The sequence below is a fragment of the Vanessa tameamea genome, chromosome 2 (genome assembly GCF_037043105.1).
Source record: "Vanessa tameamea isolate UH-Manoa-2023 chromosome 2, ilVanTame1 primary haplotype, whole genome shotgun sequence".
Lineage (NCBI taxonomy): Eukaryota > Metazoa > Arthropoda > Insecta > Lepidoptera > Nymphalidae > Vanessa > Vanessa tameamea.
Window position 1 is genome coordinate 9,486,861 of NC_087310.1, and position 20,233 is coordinate 9,507,093.

Genomic DNA, 20,233 nt, shown 5'->3' on the forward strand with positions numbered 1-20,233 from the left:
AATAGATTTTAATTGATACTTTATTTAAATAAATTTTTGAAGTTGCACTTTTGACTTATTTTGAAAAAATCTAAAAAACGTGATAACTCAAAAATGGTTCACTTTTGCACTATGCATGCACCTCCTAACGGGAATACGTCGAATTACCATTAACCTGTATATACGATTTAGTATAATATTATTTAAACTTATTTATGGGTACTCCATTTCAATCATCATTTTAATCCACACTGAATTTTTAATAACAATTTTTCTTGTTATTTACATATTCTCAAACCCTATTAATTTATTCCATTAGACAGAATAATTTTATTCAAAGCAGACATGTTATTTCATACTTTATATAATATAGCAAAAGCAACTTCGTTCCAACCGTTTGTCCCACGACACATATATTTTTTTTCCTATTTGTCTATAAAATATATTGATATATGGTAATTATAATATGAAACACACATCACCAACCGATAGTTAAAATGACAATATATATTAAAATTCTGTGACTCGGTGTTAATAGGGCCAAGGTTCATTTTTGAATAAAATATTAATCACATTTTGCCGTATGCTAAATCATTTCGAAAATATTAAATTTATTTGCGGTAAAATGGCATACAAAAGATTGACATAACATAAAATAATAATTAAAAATCCGTTTAATAATTAAACATCCGTTCATTATTATTATGATTAATAAAGGCTTTCATAGCACCATTCCACAGAATTACACTATAATGAGCTAATGCCTAATACCAATAAACGTTGTACAGTTTGTTCCAACGATATTGGGCCAATGCCCTATTGGGCATTACCCATATATTGGACGCACTTGCAAACGCGAACGCAACCAAGTAACTTATTGTTAGCGTTTCGTTTTTGCAAATATAAAAATACATTTTTAATTATATTTTAAACCTTGTTTTGTGACATGAATATATAAATATTATGAATAATTTGTGCATTTTAGGTAATATATTCGACCAAAAAAAAATTGTGTTTTTATATTATAATATATATTATTATTTCTACTTTAGAGCATATTTTTTTATAACAAAGGTGTACAATTGCATACAAATATAATATTTGTATTTATTATTCAACCTTAGCATATGACCTCAAGGTTAAATGGTCAATAAAAAATTGAATGCGCATGCGTAAGTTTAGGTAATAAGTTTTTCGTCAAACAGTGTTTCATGTTTGGCGCGCTGATAAGTTGAGGTTCTTTGATCACAATGAAATTATTTCTCTCATTAGTCGCCCGTCAGTTATCAAACATTGTTTACGTTAACTATTACCGCTCCCGTAACTTTTTTTATTATATCGGAAATGTCTAGTGATAGAAAAAATAATATTAGAGAGATGGCTCGACAAAATGGTATTGTTCAACCCTTATTAACTGGTAAGTAGAAACTATAATATTTTGGAGCGAATTTCAAAATGACTATTGTTAGATTATTTCGTGATTACACTTTATTAGATATTTTGATGGATGATATTATCTCCTAACCTAATCTTAAAAACAAAAAGAGAATAATTTTATTTTCACGTAAATGTATTGTATTAAATTAACCAGAAAGATACTAAAAAGTAAAAAATTGCGGCAAAGATCTAAATAGCTAGATTTTAAGCATTAGACTTACATATTATAACATACTTTGACCTTTTGAGCAGTTTGAATAAAGATATGAAAAGATTTATGTATTTTATTCTTTGCAGATTTATACCAAATAACCATGGCATATGCCTATTGGAAGTCAGGGAAAGTTAATGATACAGCTGTTTTTGATTTGTTTTTCCGTACGAATCCATTCCAAGGAGAATTTACAATTTTTGCTGGCCTCGAAGAGTGTCTTAAATTCTTAGAAAACTTTCATTACTCAGACAGTGGTAAGTTATAGTCGACTCCTACATATTATTTGAATACAAATTTTCTACAATTCCAGTTATATTTTCAGACATAGAATATTTGAAGCAAACATTACCGGCAACTATAGAATATGAGTTTTATGACTATCTTAAGGATTTAACTTGCAAGGACATTAAGTTAAGTGCTATTGAAGAAGGGTCCGTAGTTTTTCCAAGGTAATGTATAATTATCTATTCATTTGTCATATTTCCATTAATAAATCTGGTGGAATTATTGTTTATAAAAATATATATTATATATACCCATCAAATTCTTACAACAATCTAAGATTCTTTTGTGTATTACATTACAGTACCGCCTTTCAAATGGATATTCATTTGCCTCTAATGTAACAATCTTAGATTTCAGTTTGAGCATTTTCCTCCAGTTGAGTTAGAGGTTTTTTAAAATTGATCAAAGACAATAAGATTTAGACTTAGTATTAAAATGAATTTATGTTAAAAAATAACCTAATAAAAACATTTGTAAAATTATTTTTGAAGAATGTATTCATAAAATATGTTTATGTTGATTCAAAAATATATAAATAAATATAACAATAAACTTTCACCAACAAAAATAAAAAGTGTCATTAACTCAAACATAGAAAACAAATATGTTTAAATATTTCTTTGTAGAGCCGAGATGGCCCAGTGGTTAGAACGCGTGCATCTTAACCGATGATTTCGGGTTCAAACCCAGGCAGGCACCACTGAATTTTCATGTGCTTAATTTGTGTTTATAATTCATCTCATGCTCGGCGGTGAAGGAAAACATCGTGAGGAAACCTGCATGTGTCTAATTTCAACGAAATTCTGCCACATGTGTATTCCACCAACCCGTATTGGAGCAGCGTGGTGGAATATGCTCCATACCTTCTCCTCAAAGGGAGAGGAGGCCTTAGCCCAGCAGTGGGAAATTTACAGGCTGTTTATGTTTTATGTTATGTATTTCTTTGTTTGTTGTTTGTATAATAAAAAGGAGAGAATGGATCTGATAGTAAATCATCATCTTTCCTTATGGACATCCTTTCTATTTTATGAGACTTAAATCATGTCCCTTGTGTCTGTTTAATTTTTAATTACACTGCCTTGCTTACATACCAGCACACGTAACACAACTATAACTATAACATATAAAGTACAATAGTAGAATGTAATAATAAAATGTTGAATAAATTGTTGTCATTTGTACAGCTTTTAGGTTTATTTTGTGAAATATCATACAATATTAAGGTGGCCTTTTTTATTATGTAAATAAAAACTGTAATAGTATGATAAAAATGTAAATTTTGTTAAATTTTGTGTTTTGATAAATAAAATTATGATAAAATATATACATTTTACAATATAATTCATATTGGATGGTTATAATATACCTAGGACTTGCAATTATTAGGAAACCAATATTAGCATAAAAACCAATATTAGTCTAAATATGATTATTATAACAACTAGCTGGTGCCCGCGACTCCGTTCGTGATTTAAGCCTCAAAAGTGGGAGTATTATATGGTTGACATATCTGTGTATCTTTGAGCCTGTCGTGGCTTTGTAGTTCCCAATAAGTATTTGTCTAAATGCATAATGTATATTGCATAATATTACACGTAGTCGGGGATTAAAGCATAGATTTTTTTGCAGTTGCGAACACGCAACAGAGCCACATAAAGCTAGCCGTGTGCAATGGACTCGTTTAAAAATAATCGAATTTTTTTTTTGGAATGAGTAGGAACCGGGGCATAAACATAATTTGCGCTGTACCCATTTATACTTATAGTATATTTATTTTCAAACGCAAAGGGATGATTTAACACCATTGGAACGCTTTAAAAAGGTTTTAACCTTATCAACCCTGGTTCCATAACATCTCGATTTTAATAAAACTATACTAGAGTATAAATCAGTGAAAAACGCATCCAAATCGGTTAAGCCAATTCCGAGGTTAGCGGTAACAAATGAATAGATAAACAGAAATTCTAAAAATCATATTCATGTGATCTATTGCGTTAATAGATACCCCCAGTAATATATTTTGACCCTCGATGCAAAAAGAGAGGGTATATAAGTTTAACGTGTCTGTGTATCTGTGTATCTGTCTGTGGTATCGCAGCTTTCAAACGGATTTTCGTTTAGTTTTTTTTTTGTCATAGATTATTATATCCCGAGTGTTCTTAGCCATGTTTTATGAAAATCTGTTCAACTGTTCGAAAATCGTCAGCTCTTTAATAGTTGGTGAGGGGATCTGACTACCTTCCATATGTCCTATCCATTCGAAATTTAGTACCGTATTATTTCAATTATATTGAAAAAACATGGTAAGGTAACCATGACTTCAAATATGACATGTTAGGGTAAGGTTTAGATTTCGAAGGTGGGTAATTAAATGGGATCAATTACTATATATTTATACCTATGATACCTAGTACCTAACTAAGTTACTAACTCAACTAACTAATCATTATAAATATCTTCCGAATATTTATACCTACTTTAAAAAGGACAAAATAAAATAAAAAAAACTTAAAAAACACCCGACACAAAAAATAAACTCTAAAAATTAACAAATATCATTTTAAACCGATTATAATTATTATCGTCACATGTATTAAGTAATTTCAAATATTTTTATTTTCGAAGCGTCGTCATCGCGTCGGGGGACATTGGTTTTTAAAAATAGTAATGTAACTGCGAACGTTTTAAATATTATTGTAACATGCATTGCACACGCTTGCAATAATTCAATACTACAGGCAGCGCCGATTTTTTTCGAACTAATGGCCTCTGCAACGTCACCGGGCGGGGGCAGCGGCGCGGGCGCGGCTTTTATTGGGTAGGCCGTGACCGAATAACCAGTATAAGTTAAACCCTATTTCATATGATCGACTACATTACTGAAAGCTTCACTTACATTGGTCTTTGAGATTAGCAGTTTTTTTAACTTTGTTCACATTAACTGCCAATTATAATCGTTTCACAGACTATAGTTAACCAAAGTTTCATCCAAATCAACTTGACGACATTTTTGCAAGAAATATTTTGATGTATTTTTTTTTTAATTGACAATATTTTTTATTTGTGAACCGATTTTCATAAAACAATAAACAGCCTATATGTTACCCCGAGTTAACTACAGTATATTAGTGAAAACCGCATCCTAATCGGTAAAGCTGTTTCCGAGATTAGCGGTAACGAACGAACAGATAAACAGACAAAAATTCTAAAAATCACAATTTTGTGATCTATTGCGTTAATAAATACCCCCAGTACAATTTTTTCTCAAATATCTTCTATGTACAGATTTTGATCAGTTACGATTTTATTATATGTATGGAAGATAGACTATATGTGTCAATTTACAGATCATAGTAACAAATATTAGGGAATTAAATTAAAATCAATTAATAAATCAAACAAAATAAACCGAAAAATATAAACTTATAGATATTGTATAAAATTAGGTCTAACAAAAATAGACATATTCCTTGCCAGATAATTACGTCTCTATAATTAAGCATCTATAATGAAAACTACGCCCAATTTTAATTGATATGTCGTCATAAGTTGACATAGTATTATTTAATTGACTATTTATTAGGTACCTATGTATTCAAGTTCCAATAAGTAGATCATTATGTAAACATGTACGAAAGTCTAAACTATACTACGAAATTACCTCACTTCAATAGTGTGATTTATTATTTTAAGAAGTATTGTTTGTAATAACCAAAGTGATATCGGAATATAATCTTATATTTACCACTAGCTGTTACCCGCGGCTTCGCTCGCGTAGAATATGAATATATTAACAAATTAACTTAAAATATTACGTTAATGTAAGACCTCTTTGTGAACCACATTGGTATGTATTACAGCCCTTATGGTAGAATATCCAGAAACGCTTAAATGCGAATCAACTCATTTTTAATCGGTAGACCAAAAATAAAATTTTGAGCTTCTAACTTCAAATTGACGGACTTCCAGACTAACCTGTATATAAACTAATTTTAATCGGTAGCCCAAAAATAAAATTTCTAGCTTCTAACCACAAAATGACGGACTTCCAGACTATCTTATATACGAAATGTCTACCCAATTTCTCTCCTTAGGCGTAAAATATCCAAAAACGCATAAATGCGAATCAACTCATTTTTAATCGGTAGCCCAAAAAAAAAAAATTCATGCTTACTTCAAAATGACGGACTTCCAGACTAACCTGTATACAAAATGTCAACCCCCTACTTATTCCCTATAAGCGTAAAATATCAAGAAACGCTTTAATACAAATCTACTCATTTTTAATCAGTGGCACAAATATAAAATTTCGTGCTTCTAACTTTAAAAATGATGGACTTCCAGACTATCCTATAGATAGTAGAATCCAGTAGATGGTAGAATATGCAGAAACACTTAAATAAGTATCTACTTCATTTTAATCAGTATCCCAAAAATAAAGTTTCATGTTTCTAACTTGAAAAAGTACGGACTTCCATACAAACGTTCAACCCCTATTTCACCCCTTTAGGGGCAAAATTTCCAAAATTCCCTCCTTAGTGGGTGTCAAGATATGTTAGTTTATAAGTGTACAGCCTTAAATATAAGTTTTATGCTTCTAGTTCTAAAAATGACAATACTTTCAACAACTTACAACCTTTGGCCTAGGGGGATGCCCTTTTCAACCCTTTAAACTAAACAGTTTTTTCGTACTGACCTATTAAATATTGGTCACTAGAAATATTTTTAATTGTAGTTAATTATTTTAGGAGAGCCGAGATGGCCCAGTGGTTAGAACGCGTGCATCTTAACCGATGATTTCGGGTTCAAACCCAGGGAGGCACCACTGAATTTTCATGTGTTTAATTTGTGTTTATAATTCATCTCGTGCTCGGTGGTGATGGAAAATATCGTGAGGAAACCTGCATATGCCTAATTTCAACGAAATTCTGTCACATGTGTATTCCACCAACCCGCATTGGAGCAGCGTGGTGGAATATGCTCCAAACCTTCTCCTTAAGGGAGAGGAGGCCTTTAGCCCAGCAGTGGGAAATTTACAGGCTGCTAATACTAATGCTAATTGATTTAATAATACATCTTTAAAAATGAATAATATCTATTTCCTATTAATTAAAAAAACGTACATATATAATTATTATACTTCACACACACCACCTGATAAAAAAACAGTATGCTATCTAGACATTGATAAAAAAATGCTTCTTAAAAAATACCGTTTGTTTTAATAACTTCTTTTATTTCAGAGTTCCTCTTTTGAGAGTAGAAGGACCTCTCATAATTGCGCAATTGCTGGAGACAACGTTATTGACACTAGTTAACTTCGCAAGGTAAGCTACTTTATAGAAGCGCGTTAGAGTTACGTATTTGTGTACGTACTGTTTTATCCTAATTTGATTTTAGCGATAGATAATAGAGTAATTACATTTAATATATAATTGTGTAAAACCATTGTGTTGCGATCTTGTTAATTCCGAAATTAGTTAGGAAGGTACTTAAATGTTAATTTTATTTCTATGTTTTTAGTAAGTTTTAGCCGCGCTTCTTTCTGGGCTCTTTTTAAACTTACTAAAAATACCTTTAAGAGATCGATATAATTAAGCCGTTGACCGTTGCGGAAAAATGTGCAACAAGTTGAAAACAACGCCCCGCACTGATTTAAAGAGTAAAGATTGCGATTTCCGCATAACGATTATGTAAAAAATATTTTAAAAAGACATTCTCCCAAAATAACCCGAAGGTTTCCTTAACATTGTGTTAGTTAATATTCTAATGTTATAATACATATCTTGGGAAAAAAAGTTAATAATAGCAAATTCAGAGGGTACTTTGCATATTTATTCCTATTACTTCAATTCCTATTATAATAATTTAAATTTTTGAGCGAAGATGAGTAAATTCTATATATGATATAGATTAACATATATTTTTTTAAGTTTTCTCGGAAAAAAAGTACCGAGGACATACGCCTTTAAAAAACAAGATGATTTGATGAACTATTGCTATATATATATAGCAAAAGGTAATAACAGTCAATTTGAATTTATACGTATGGTGTGTGTGTGTGTGTGCCTGCGTGCGCGTGCGTGCGTGGGTTACTCATCGCTTATTCTACCTCATAACTACTTCGTATAGTCGTATTCGTTCGTATTATTCGATTTCTAGGCACCCAGGTGGAGCACTGGCGATGCAAGGAAACGAGTTATGAATAGTATTCAGTTTCCACCACCTACTGTAATGTTCAAATTCGTATAGTTTTTATAAAAATAGGCCTTATAATATAAAAATACCGCAGTCAATTTTCAAATACAGAATATAAAAAACCTATACTTGACATAATGTAATTATAAAACCGCTCTTTCTATTTCATCCTGAACAACTAGATCTTCAAAAAATAAAACACTAAGACCTCTTCTGCAGTTTCTACTGATACTTTTGTGTAAACAGTCACCGGCGCCGCCATATGTGCACTTTCCTCTGGATACCTAATGTTCTCGGCATTTTTCTAAACTCTTTACCAATGTAAATCGGGTTTAGATATTATATTCTATTTGCTTGTACTTGTTCTGGCTTACTCACATTTCAAACCAAAAGAAGAAAGGAAATAAATAAATATGCTACAAGTAGAGCAGATATGCATGTTTTAGTAGATATTAATTCCATACATCAAACACATTAATATAGTACAGTAAAATAAGATCAAATATTCGCGACACGAGGGATTATTAAATCTTAGGTTGTTATTTTACAGAAATACATTTGCCATGCTAAATAAAATTGCTAGTAACTCGACGATTAAACATATTATGACGCCTCTTGAACCGCTAACTTTTCAATTTCGTATGATTTTGTGATTTGCTACCACGAACTCCAAACATATTGTCTAGCAAAATATCGCAATTTTGGAAGTAACATTAAAGTGGAAATAAGTAGTTAAGTGCATTGGTGTTATATTATAAATAAAGATATATTAATCATAAACTCTCAGTAGTGCACAACATGTAGTAGCTGACTTATTAGCAAATCGCATGAAATACGTGAATTTAAAGTTTGTTTATCTTTTTTCCTACTTCGATTGGAATAGGCTATAGACTCTCCCTGTACCTTCAATGTAAGACATAGAGCTTTAAAAAATCCGGATGCAGTTCAAAGTTGTTACGATACTATATAATTTAGTACCCGTGCTATTTTCGCATGGTTGACTAAATGATGAAAAGAGCTTTAAAACTATCCCTTTTTCAATTTTCAATTTGTTAACCTATTAAAATTAAACATTAATGTTTTATTGTTGAAAATAATAATATTGTGTGAAAGATCAACTTGAAATTTTGATATTTTTTTTAAACGTAAACTATCGCTCTCTGAAAAATGATTTGCATTTCATATATAACCTACGATATCTTATATGTTTAAGTTTTTTTAAACTTTATCGTCAAAATAGTAAATGCTCACTAATTAATTGTATTAATAAACATTCGTTAATTAGTTCTAATAATGTTCGCAGTGTTGATTAAATAAAAATAAACCTCAATGGTGACATAAGACGTCGACCTATTGAAACTTCACAGGTAAAAGAGATAAATTTAGCCACTTCTGACATTTAGTACGGACGGATAGGAGGCAATCCCGAGTGCACATTCACACTGAAGGTGCATATTTACGGGATCATTTTCCCGTCGTTCCGGAGGTATTTCGACCTGGCCGATGGTCCTGTAAAACAGAACGTTATATATTTTGTCAGATTGGTAATCTTTACTGGATCTGAATATCTGTATAACATACGCGATCGGCGGTAAAACAAGAATGTGATAAAAAGAACCTGAAAACGGTCTGCTGCTGTCTGGTGTGAATGTAGCCTGACGTAATATACATTCTTAGTTGCGTATGTGTAATATTTTTATAGTTCTCTTTGTTGGGTGTTAAATAAACTTGATAAATTTATATTACTTAATTGCAACTGCAAACGTTTCATTTCCAAGGTATCTTTATCTTTAAAGTTGTTATTTCTATAATAACCTCAGCTACTAATAAAATTTAATATATTAATATTATTATTATAACAATAACAAATTGTTATTATTATTTGTCACGATAGTAAACATAGCTATGGAACTGACAATAATCTATAATAAGATAGTAATACTAAATATATTGCTATGTTATATGTAATGTAGCCTATGCCGTATGTAGGCAGAGAACGTAAAAGCTTAGTAATAATAATAATAGTTAGACCATTTGGGTACGGAACCCAAAAAATGAGTTGCATTCATACATTAAAAAAAAAAAACAAATAAAATTCTGCATGAAAGAAAGTTCAAAATTCTATAAATCAATAAGTAAGTTCGTAAGTGAGGGGGCAGATGTAAGGCACCCTGAGTGCTTTTCTGTAATATCCATAATATATTGCACTGCTCAAGCTTCTAGCACAGTCGCTTTTCGGACTTATATTAATAGTAATAAAAAGGTGCTAAAATGCAAAAAATAGCACATTTGTATTGTTCAATAAACATTTTGAAGCTACATACACAGATGCATCTCATAAATAGTGTAATAGCGTCGGTCTCTACGTAGTTTGTTTTGTTTGAGCGATAATTAATTAATAATTATTTTATTAAATTACAGCATATTGTTTACTAACATATAAGTACAGTTAAGCTTTGTTTGTTTCACTTAGCGCTATCTACATTTATCAGTCAAGCTCGACTAGCCGATTTAATTAAAGGAAAATGTTAGTGACAAGATCACGTTGTTTAACATTGCTCATTTGTAGATTCAATTTACTAGCCGCTCATGTAAAACAGTAATTCGAATAGTATGCAAAGCGTATATATTCATATAGATACGCTCTGCTATTTATTACAATTACTACTATAATTATTGGTACATTGATTCGTGTGTATTAATAGAGATTTCGTACTCTATTGTGTAACTAACTAATCATTATTTATTATTTTATTTATAACGAGCTGTACAACGTTTGTGCAGAGTGGCACGGTACCCTACGTGGCACTATCAGAATGTCGGTACATATATGCATATGTATGTAGTTAATGACTATATTGACTCGTGTAGATATCACCTAGGTGTTTGTTATTCGTTCAAAATGTTATGCTTTTCTTTTGTTTCTTTCTTTAATTTTTAGTGTTTATGTAAATATTAATATTACGTTAATTTAAAATATCTTTATTTATAATACAACACTAATACACTTACTTGATTTTTAATATACACACCTAATACAGTTAATTCATTTTACTTCCAAAATTCCAATAACAGTTTCGTCGACGTTCAAAACGCCAATTTTTCGCTACCTAAGACATATCTGAACGTAGACTTGAATTAAATGAATTGAATTGGTTTGATTAATTGCAGGTCTCGCAGGGCTGCAAACCAAATCTGTTTAATTTAATAAAGTTATGGATTCTTTCGCATTATCGTTTATTTTTTACTTTGATTTGACTTAGCTGGGGCCCCTTTGAATCCACGGGGCCCTGGGCTGAAGTCCAAAAAGCCATATGGTAGATCCGGCCCTGATCTCTAGTCTTAAATTCAATGTCTATGTGAAGAAAATCGTATTGTATCATGTATAATGTTCGGAAACAAAACGAAAGTATTCATAATGGCTTAGTCGTGCAAATTTCGAGCATTCACACATAAGTATTAAAAATTAATTGTTGACTAAGACCGAACGATACTATTAAATGCAGTATATTTTGTTTTTAATTTAGCTTAAGGATTGCGCTGTAATTAAAAACTAACGGTCACATAATTACGGGCTTTACTTTGCCTCTAAACTTGCCTACTTCATATAAACCGATCTTTTTTAAAACAATTTTTTCTTGGTTTTCTCAAAAATAGTTGTTACCATAGGTACATTAGGTATAAACAGAGGAACTCAACGATTGTATTATGCTGGATATCAGGTTTTTTATTACTCTTAGAGATGATCAATAACCAACTAACGCAGTCCACAATATCGTACTCTTATAAAAAATAAGTCATTATTTTATAATTTTACAAGTTTGTTAGTAACATAAAATAAGGTTTTGTGTTTCATTGAATCTAATTTAACGCTTGGTCGAAAAATTTGACCCGCCATTATTAGGTACATACGTACGAGCAGTTATGGTATAGTTTGTAATTTATGTAATATAATATTTCCTTTGCTATAATTATAAGTATTTCATAAGAATATTTAGGTAAAAATAGTTAATTAATTATTTTTATATAGTAATCGATATAGCTATAGTTTAATTTCCATGTTAACATCTGTTCCAGTCTCATGGCGACAAACGCAGCTCGGTATCGTATGGTCGCTGGCAAACATGTCTCGTTGCTTGAGTTTGGTTTACGAAGAGCGCAAGGGCCAGATGGTGGTCTTTCAGCTTCTAAATATGCCTACGTTGGTAAGACCTTTTCTTTCTCGTTAACACTCAAAAGTGCTCGTAATATATTGGATATACTTTATTTTGGTTTTACAATTTTTGTCTATATTTTGATTAGTTTGTGTCTGTGTAATGTTTTGTTAAGTCGTATCTGTTTTCTTTCCGATTAAACTGTACTAAACATCTAACTTAGTACGGTGATATTATAAGTTACACACAGAAACTCTATTTGCCATCGTAATATTAACTAATACCAATTACAAGATACCGACAGTCTCGATAGGTCATTGCCAAACCGTGGTTTAACGTTACGGCGGAATGTTTCAGTTATTGATTATATTAGCGTAATCCTGCAGCTTATGTTGCTGTGAAACCAAACCGCTCGGTGCCAGGCACGGCCTTTCAAACTTGTACCTAACACGCCCGACGCCATTGACTCATAAGATGCCCCGAATAACGAATAAGTTTCTTTAATTTGTTACTATCATGCAAGTACCTTGACATTGAATACTTTACCCATTACTCATCAGTAATTAATTTCAAAACAGCCTCTACAAATTATAGACTGTAACTTTGTATTTGGGGGTTTTTTATAATGGCGGCACGGCATTTAAATGTTTTAAATTATAGTGAAAATAGAAAGTAATGATCATATTTATGTTACAAATATTTTATTCTACTTAAATCGTTGTAATCGTTTAAAGATAATTTAACAGAATTGTACTTTATATTGTATTTTTTTCACATAAAGCGTCTTCGTATTATCGTTAGGTTTGATTGGTTCTCCGACTAAGTCATGTCCAAAACGACTGATGAGCTTATTTTGTTCAAATAATCCCCAAGTTATCTAATAGGATTTCGATTGGAAGTGCTCTTTTATCCACAGCTTAAAATAGAGATTATATTTAGCTTTTGGAACTTGGAATTTGTACTAGTTATATTTTGCTTAATAGGTAATCATATATTTTCAGGTGGTTTTGACGGTACGAGTAACGTGCTGGCCGGGAAGATGTTCAACATACCCGTCAAAGGGACGCACGCGCACTCGTTCGTGACGTCATTCAGTACGCTGGGCGACATACACTCGGGCACGCTGAGACACGCAGACACAGAGACTCAGTGCGATTTCCTAAAGATGGTGCTCGAGTGTCGGAAGCGCGTCTCTGAGATCCTAGACGTGTCTCCCGAGGAAGCCAGCGACGGCGAACTGGCCGCCCTAGTGTCGTACGCCCAAGCCTTCCCGGCCGGGTTCTTGGCTCTCGTGGACACGTACGATGTGAAGAGGTATAATATACAAGGCTTAGCGTCCCGACACGGGCAGCGTACGAATGGGCATTCTGGCTACAATAGCAACTGTGGATCCAATGGTCATAGTATTCGAAGCCTCTCGGCTATCCGTAGCGCGCGTGGATATAGCACGTTCGAACGCACACTGAGGTAAACAGGCCAGAGCGCTCTAATGACATTTGGTGTCCGATAACTGTAACTCATCGCTCGTCCTTGGTTCATTTGTAATTGTGGATATTTGTTACTACTAACCGGCGGTCGACCGTCCGTTCCACTCATACATGCTCATCGGGTCAGACTGCGGGTCACACTCAGTAGCCACACACGCTTGTCCGCAGTGGACGGCTGTACATACCAGACACACGTCCCCAGGAGCTACATTTTGCTTCAGTGTGACGTATTGTCCTGAACTTGCAAGAATAGGGACAATTTTAGTCATTGGGCACAGTTGCATTGTATAGGGATTGCACACATTCACAGTACTTTTAACACATTTGCATGAAAATCATTACACACCATATTTCGGTAGTATAATAGTTGGTGAATAAAATTAGACAGATTTAATTATTTTAATAAGTAATTCTAACTAAAATGGAAACTAGGAACAATAAATAATATATTATATCAACATTAACCATATTTTTAGAATAATTAGCTATTATTTACATTTCTCATAACCTCGACGTAACGTATTATCTCGAATGGTTTGAATGTGTTTCGAAGTACATAAATATAAAACAATTCCCTTGACATGTATTTATTTTATCATTACTTTAATTGTAACGAATCGAATCGTTATATCGAGTGAAGATGTAAACACATCTTCACTCGATATAACAGTTCGATAACTTTAACGACACCAAGGTGACACACGTTTTGTTTACTTATACGCTTACGATCTTGATCTTCTCTAAATGAATGTATAGTAGACGTATAGTCGATCGAGATAAATCCGTAAACAACGGAACCATTAATACACATAACAACAGCGCAAAACCAAAATGACATTAGCTGTTCATTAAGACCACTTGATTTCACTCATTACGATCGTATTCTAGTGCACTGGAAAGTTATCTGAATGTTTTTTTTACAGGGGTGAAGTATAGACGATACGGTAGTAATCGTTTAGTTTCATTTAAGTTAAACTGGGATGACTAATATGGATTTCTTTTTATTTTATTTTGATTAACAAAGCATGCATAAACTCCGTTTTCAGAAAATTAATTGTAGGTACATTAAAGTTTTTTATAAAGTCGAATTTCCCAACAGGAGTGGTCTTTTGAATTTCTGCGCCGTAGCCATAGCTCTGAATACGTGTGGGTACAGAGCGGTCGGCATTCGGATCGATAGCGGCGACCTGGCGTACTTGTCCGTGCTCGCTAGGGAAACTTTCAACCAAGTGGCGAAAGAGTTAGATCTGCCCTGGTTCGCTAAACTAACAATCGTTGCGTCGAATGACATCAACGAGGAGACGATTCTAAGTCTCCACGAACAAGGGCACTCCATCGACTGTTTCGGAATCGGGACGCACTTAGGTAAATTTATTTTAAATATAATAAAAAAGAAATGTCATCGTTAGACGTACAAAATCGAATTGATATGACTTTGAACCGTGATTAAATTTAATCTTATCAGCTGTATGTTTCTCTTTGTGAGACAATGCTTAGTTTCTTGTTTTATGTGATAACGATCATAACTATACAATTTGTAACTTAGGTAGGTATATTTTTTTCATATAGTATTTATCCATTTCATACATAAACACACTTTAATTTTCTTATTTTGACCGATATTTCGACACAGCTGCACTTGCGCTCACGAGTTTACTCGGAACTCCGTGCATCCTTCATAGTCAAATACGTCTATCTACATAACCTTATTGTCTTTATTTCTAATGTAACGCCGTAAATACATTACCAAGTGCACCAGCTCGTGACCACAACGGGCATAACTGTGACGAAACTTGTATATTATAATCTTGGTTAAAACCCGAGTTTAATGTATAAAATGACTAACATAATTAAATCGTGAAAGTAATTAAAAAAAAACAATAATGATGTATGGTTACTGTCCCCAAGCGAAGAATATTATTTTTTACATATTATTTTTGCTTTTTTCAGTTACCTGCCAGCGTCAGCCAGCATTAGGCTGCGTATATAAATTAGTTGAAATAAATGGTCAGCCTCGTATTAAACTTAGTCAAGACGTTGGTAAAGTCACCATTCCTGGTCATAAAGAGGTAATAATGAAATATTAATTGAAGTAAATTTTTATTTGTAATCAATATTATCAAGGTATAATATTTCATTCATACTATTAAATGGCTCGATAAAAGATCAAGTGTCGCTGCCTCATAGCTTAAGGTTAAATACGTACTTATAGCATAAACTTTATGTTGCTTATCCGACATTTAGACAACAATTCATAATTCTCAGATTACTTAATGGAATAATTTAATAAAAAACTTTGTAAGTATCGTAATATATTATGACACAATATGTTGCCTATGGTCATTAAAATTGTTCATTAATAATTCATTGGACTGCTGTATAATGCAAAATTAATGTGTTTAAAAAAGATAAACTTAAAATTATATTATATTTTACAAAGATTGAAGTAAAGATTCAATAATTCCTACGATCACAGTTTCATAGCTTAAAAATAATTAGTTTAAAGTCAATTATTATGATTTTGTTATATATATATATATATATATGTTTTGTTTTGTAGGCTTATAGATTGTTCGGGGCCGACGGACATGCGTTAATAGATTTGCTACAGCGCTCGACCGAGCCGGCCCCTGAAGTGGGTCAGAAAGTGTTGTGTCGGCATCCGTTCCAAGAATCTAAACGGGCCTATGTCATACCCAGCAAAGTGGAGCATCTTTATAAGGTACATTCGATCAATTAACAAAGCTGTTTTTTTTTCTGACAGAGCAGAATTTAGTATAAAAGATAACTTATAAGTTGCTGTTACGGACGTGATCATTCTTACAAGAATAGTGTTTGGGCTCAATTTAACTATCGGAAAAAAGTTTGGAAGGAATGACTGTGTGAGGGAAGACAAGCAAGAAATGAATATCTTCTACTACTATAAGTATATAACTAAATATAGAGAGACAATATAATACAAAAAATACAAGAAAAATGCTAAAGAGGTTGGGAATCTTACTTAGTTTTTAATTTAATTTTCTAGGTGTACTGGAATGCAGGAAAAATATGCACTTTTCCTAAACCCTTAGTAGAGGTACGAGAGCGAGTGCAAACATCTTTACGAACTCTGCGACAGGATATTAAAAGAAATTTAAACCCTACTCCATACAAGGTGGGTGTGAAATTATAATTTTCAAAATTACCTCATAACATCCTATACACCATTTTCAAATTAAAAGTTTTTTTTTCTTTTTTTTTTTAATTTTATAGTTGGCAAACGGGCAGAAGGCTCATCTGATGGAAAGTGACCACCGCCCATGGACATCTGCAACACCAGGAAACTTGCAGATGCGTTGTCGGCCTTTAAGAAAGGTGTAGGCTCTTTTTTGTTTTTGAAGGTTTCCAAATCGTATCGGTTCGGAAAAACTGCCGGCGAAAGCTGAGTGGTTGTGCGAGACAAAAAAAGAAACCTAGACATCTAGGTGGTTCGGGTTGAACTTGGAATTTTGACGAGATGGCCAAACAATTCCTCGTAACATTCCCCATGAAAATGAGGTAGAAGATCCAGAGTGATCCAACATCTTTGCGTAAAGCCATAGGATCAAATAGATCGGTTAGGGCTTGGATCCAAAATCTCTGCGTAAAGCCAAAGGATCAAATAGATCGTTGATAATTCAAGCCGCTCTGCGTTGAATACGGTCAAATGGAAAAAGCTGGTACTGAGAGCATCCGCCCAGTGTTGAGAGCAGTACTCCATGTGCGGATTAGTGCCTTGTATAGTTTAAGGCGATGGGCCGACGTGAAGTACCGTCTTGCCTTGCTGAGCACACCTAGCTTTTTTGACGCCAATTTGGCTTTGCCTTCCAATTGACCCCGGAACTGAACGAGGCTTAAAACATCAACGCCAAGTATTGCAATTCTAGCTGTGGCGGCAATAGTAATGTTCTCAAATCGCGGTTAACGTGCAAATCTGTGTCTTTTTGGGGTTGAATTGGACTAGGTTTAGCTGGCCCCAGTACGAGACTTTGTTTAAAAAGGACACGATTTCAGACATAAGTTTGTTCCGGTTTTCGTCGATGTTTTCCCGAGAAATATAACTGTACCAATGCAGTCTTCTAAAAGTTCGGCATGACGCCTAATATGTAGGATTGCCGAAAACAACGCGTTAAGACCGGTGCCAACTCGGGACCACATGTCCGTAACACGATTAGAGAAATCGGGTCCACTCGACTTTAAATGTCCAAGGAAAGAAGTGCTTTACGAACTGCACTTTGTCGGTATTTAACCTCCGGCATCGTGGTATCACACTGCGAGATTATTGGTGGTGACTTTGACCTCGGTCATCCAGAGTGACCTCGGTCATCCAGAGTGACCTCGGTCATCCAGAGCCGAGTTCGACGTGAAGAGAGAGCCTCAAAGAACAGCTTTCTCCATGGCGGTATGGACCAATGACTAATCGTCCCTGTGCAGATATGGAAAAAAAGCTGACAGAAATTCCCTAAGACAGCCTTAGCTAAATTCGCGGATGTTCATCGCAGGCTATACGCAGTCAGATAATCGATAGGTCCTGCCCTTCAAGGCGCCCGAGGCGTCGAGAGCCGATATCATCTCTGACGTAAACGCCACGGTTGTGCGTTTACGTCAGAGATGATCGTGGTACAAAGGAATGTTCCAATTTGTACCCTAAGGAGGAAAAAAAATGGTATCAGCCAGAGAGTTTATCTGGGTCTCGGTAAGAAAGAGCAAGGCCGGCTTTGCCGTCTCAAGGTGAAAGTGAACGGCGTTCAAGTTGGAGTTGAGTCCCGTTATGTTGCAGAAGTCCACAACAGAGGATGGAAGGGGTTATGATGCCTGCTCCGCTTGCTCCTTGCCTCGAACAGTGGCGAGCAGACAATTGTATAGTAACTTTGTAAAATATTGGGAAAGTAAATAGCACATTGAAGGCGGTCACTATCATTTTATGTTTAGGAAAGATATAATTTAACATTATTCATTATTCAAACAAGAAAGATTGCATTCTTTTTTCATCGAATAACACATTTATTAGCCGGTATAGTTAAGTTCAAAAGACCTACCAGTCTTTGGAAATATAATATGCTATATAACTACTTTGCATGTGGCAATCTTTGCAGTGTTGAAGACCAATATATAAAATTATATATTGACAATGTATCGGCTCACATTTTATATATTTGTATATTTACCGAGATCTGGCTGGGTGTTTGTATTTTGCCTGTTTTTGTACATTAAGTATTTTCTTATACTCCTCAGGTGGCCGTGAGTGATAACCTCTATAACTTCATACACGATTTGTGGCTGCAGAATGCACCAATCGGCGAATTGTTCTAATTGGATTAACGGAAATGTGGTTTTGAGTAAAAAAAATCAACCTATAAATTATATGATATGCTTTCAACTTTCATTTTATATTTAAGAGTGCACGGTGCACGTAGTTATTTAAGTAAATTTCAGTTTTATACTGAATTTGGAAATGTAATATAATAATATGCGAAAAAAATACGTTTTTCTTTATGGGTTAGCTTAAAATATTATTAACGGTGTAAAAAATACTATGCAGCACTGAATGTTTATAAAAAACAGTTTTTAAAGTATTTATATGAAATGGTACAACAAAGTTTACAATATATTTCCAGAAAAAGAAATTTGTCACTCAATAAAGCTAAAAGTAAGTAAGTTAAGATAGTGAATAACTATAATGCTGTTAGAGGTTATTACGTGTTTATATTACATATAACAAAGAGTTACATTTAAGATAATATTTCGAGGACATTGGGTCAAATATGAACAAAACAATTCTAAAACAAATTCATCTGTGATAAAAAACCCAAACAAAAAAAATGTAGCCGTGTTGCTTAAGCCTTAAAACAACTAGTCAAAATTGTTTAAAAAATATGCCATTAAAAATTTAATTTGCCATTATATAATACCAAGTCATAGTATTTTAATATATTATAAACATCTTTACTATTTTTGCAATTTGATAAATCAAAAATTGTTTTGAAGTTCTATGAAATCCTCACTATAGAACATATAATGTTGTAAAATGTACAACGATCAGGTAACAGTATCAATCTTCTAAGAGGTTAAAAAATAAGATTTTAAATTAACATGGTTATTTTTATTACTACAAGTATTTAAAACGGGATATTTACCATGTTTTTTTTTATTTTTACTTAGTGGAGCTCGATATTTCGACATTATCTACGAATGTCTTGTTCACGAGAACAAGACATTCGTAGATATCCCGTCTTAAATACTGGTAAAAAAAATGTTATATTTTTTTGGTATTGATCTCTTATCCGAATGAAATTTAAGAAAAACCAAAGATACATTTATTGACAATAATATCGATTAGTCTTTATTATTGTCGTATCCCTGCAACCGAATTTAATTATCAAAGATGTCTCACAAAAAAAATGTTTTCTCTAGATACACATATGTACATGTGAATTGTAAATAAATAATCATTAATGATG

General features: G+C 33.1%; 1 protein-coding gene across 2 annotated transcripts; it reads left to right on the top strand.

Moving 5' to 3' along the window:
• Positions 1-1,138: 1,138 nt before the first annotated feature.
• On the top strand, positions 1,139-19,539 carry LOC113394701 (nicotinate phosphoribosyltransferase). Of its 2 annotated transcripts, none has more exons than XM_026632121.2 (11): positions 1,139-1,396; positions 1,714-1,884; positions 1,953-2,079; positions 7,159-7,242; positions 12,191-12,318; positions 13,269-13,734; positions 14,854-15,119; positions 15,705-15,823; positions 16,315-16,476; positions 16,780-16,908; positions 19,008-19,539. In XM_026632121.2, the coding sequence occupies exons 1-11, from the start codon at positions 1,324-1,326 to the stop codon at positions 19,083-19,085; spliced, it is 1,803 nt and encodes a 600-aa protein (XP_026487906.1). In that variant the 5' UTR covers positions 1,139-1,323; the 3' UTR covers positions 19,086-19,539. The 2 variants fall into 2 exon arrangements, with proteins under 2 accessions (XP_026487906.1, XP_026487907.1); XM_026632122.2 differs by having other exon boundaries at positions 1,141-1,396; positions 13,269-13,581.
• The last annotated feature ends 694 nt before the right edge of the window (positions 19,540-20,233 follow it).

Bases quoted from the DNA above. Each gene is read 5' to 3' on its own strand.
- LOC113394701 (XM_026632121.2), top strand. From the start codon at position 1,324: ATGTCTAGTGATAGAAAAAATAATATTAGAGAGATGGCTCGACAAAAT. The intron at 12,319-13,268 runs GTAAGACCTTTT...ATATATTTTCAG, and splicing joins TTCTAAATATGCCTACGTTG to GTGGTTTTGACGGTACGAGT. The intron at 13,735-14,853 runs GTAAACAGGCCA...ATTTCCCAACAG, and splicing joins ACGTTCGAACGCACACTGAG to GAGTGGTCTTTTGAATTTCT.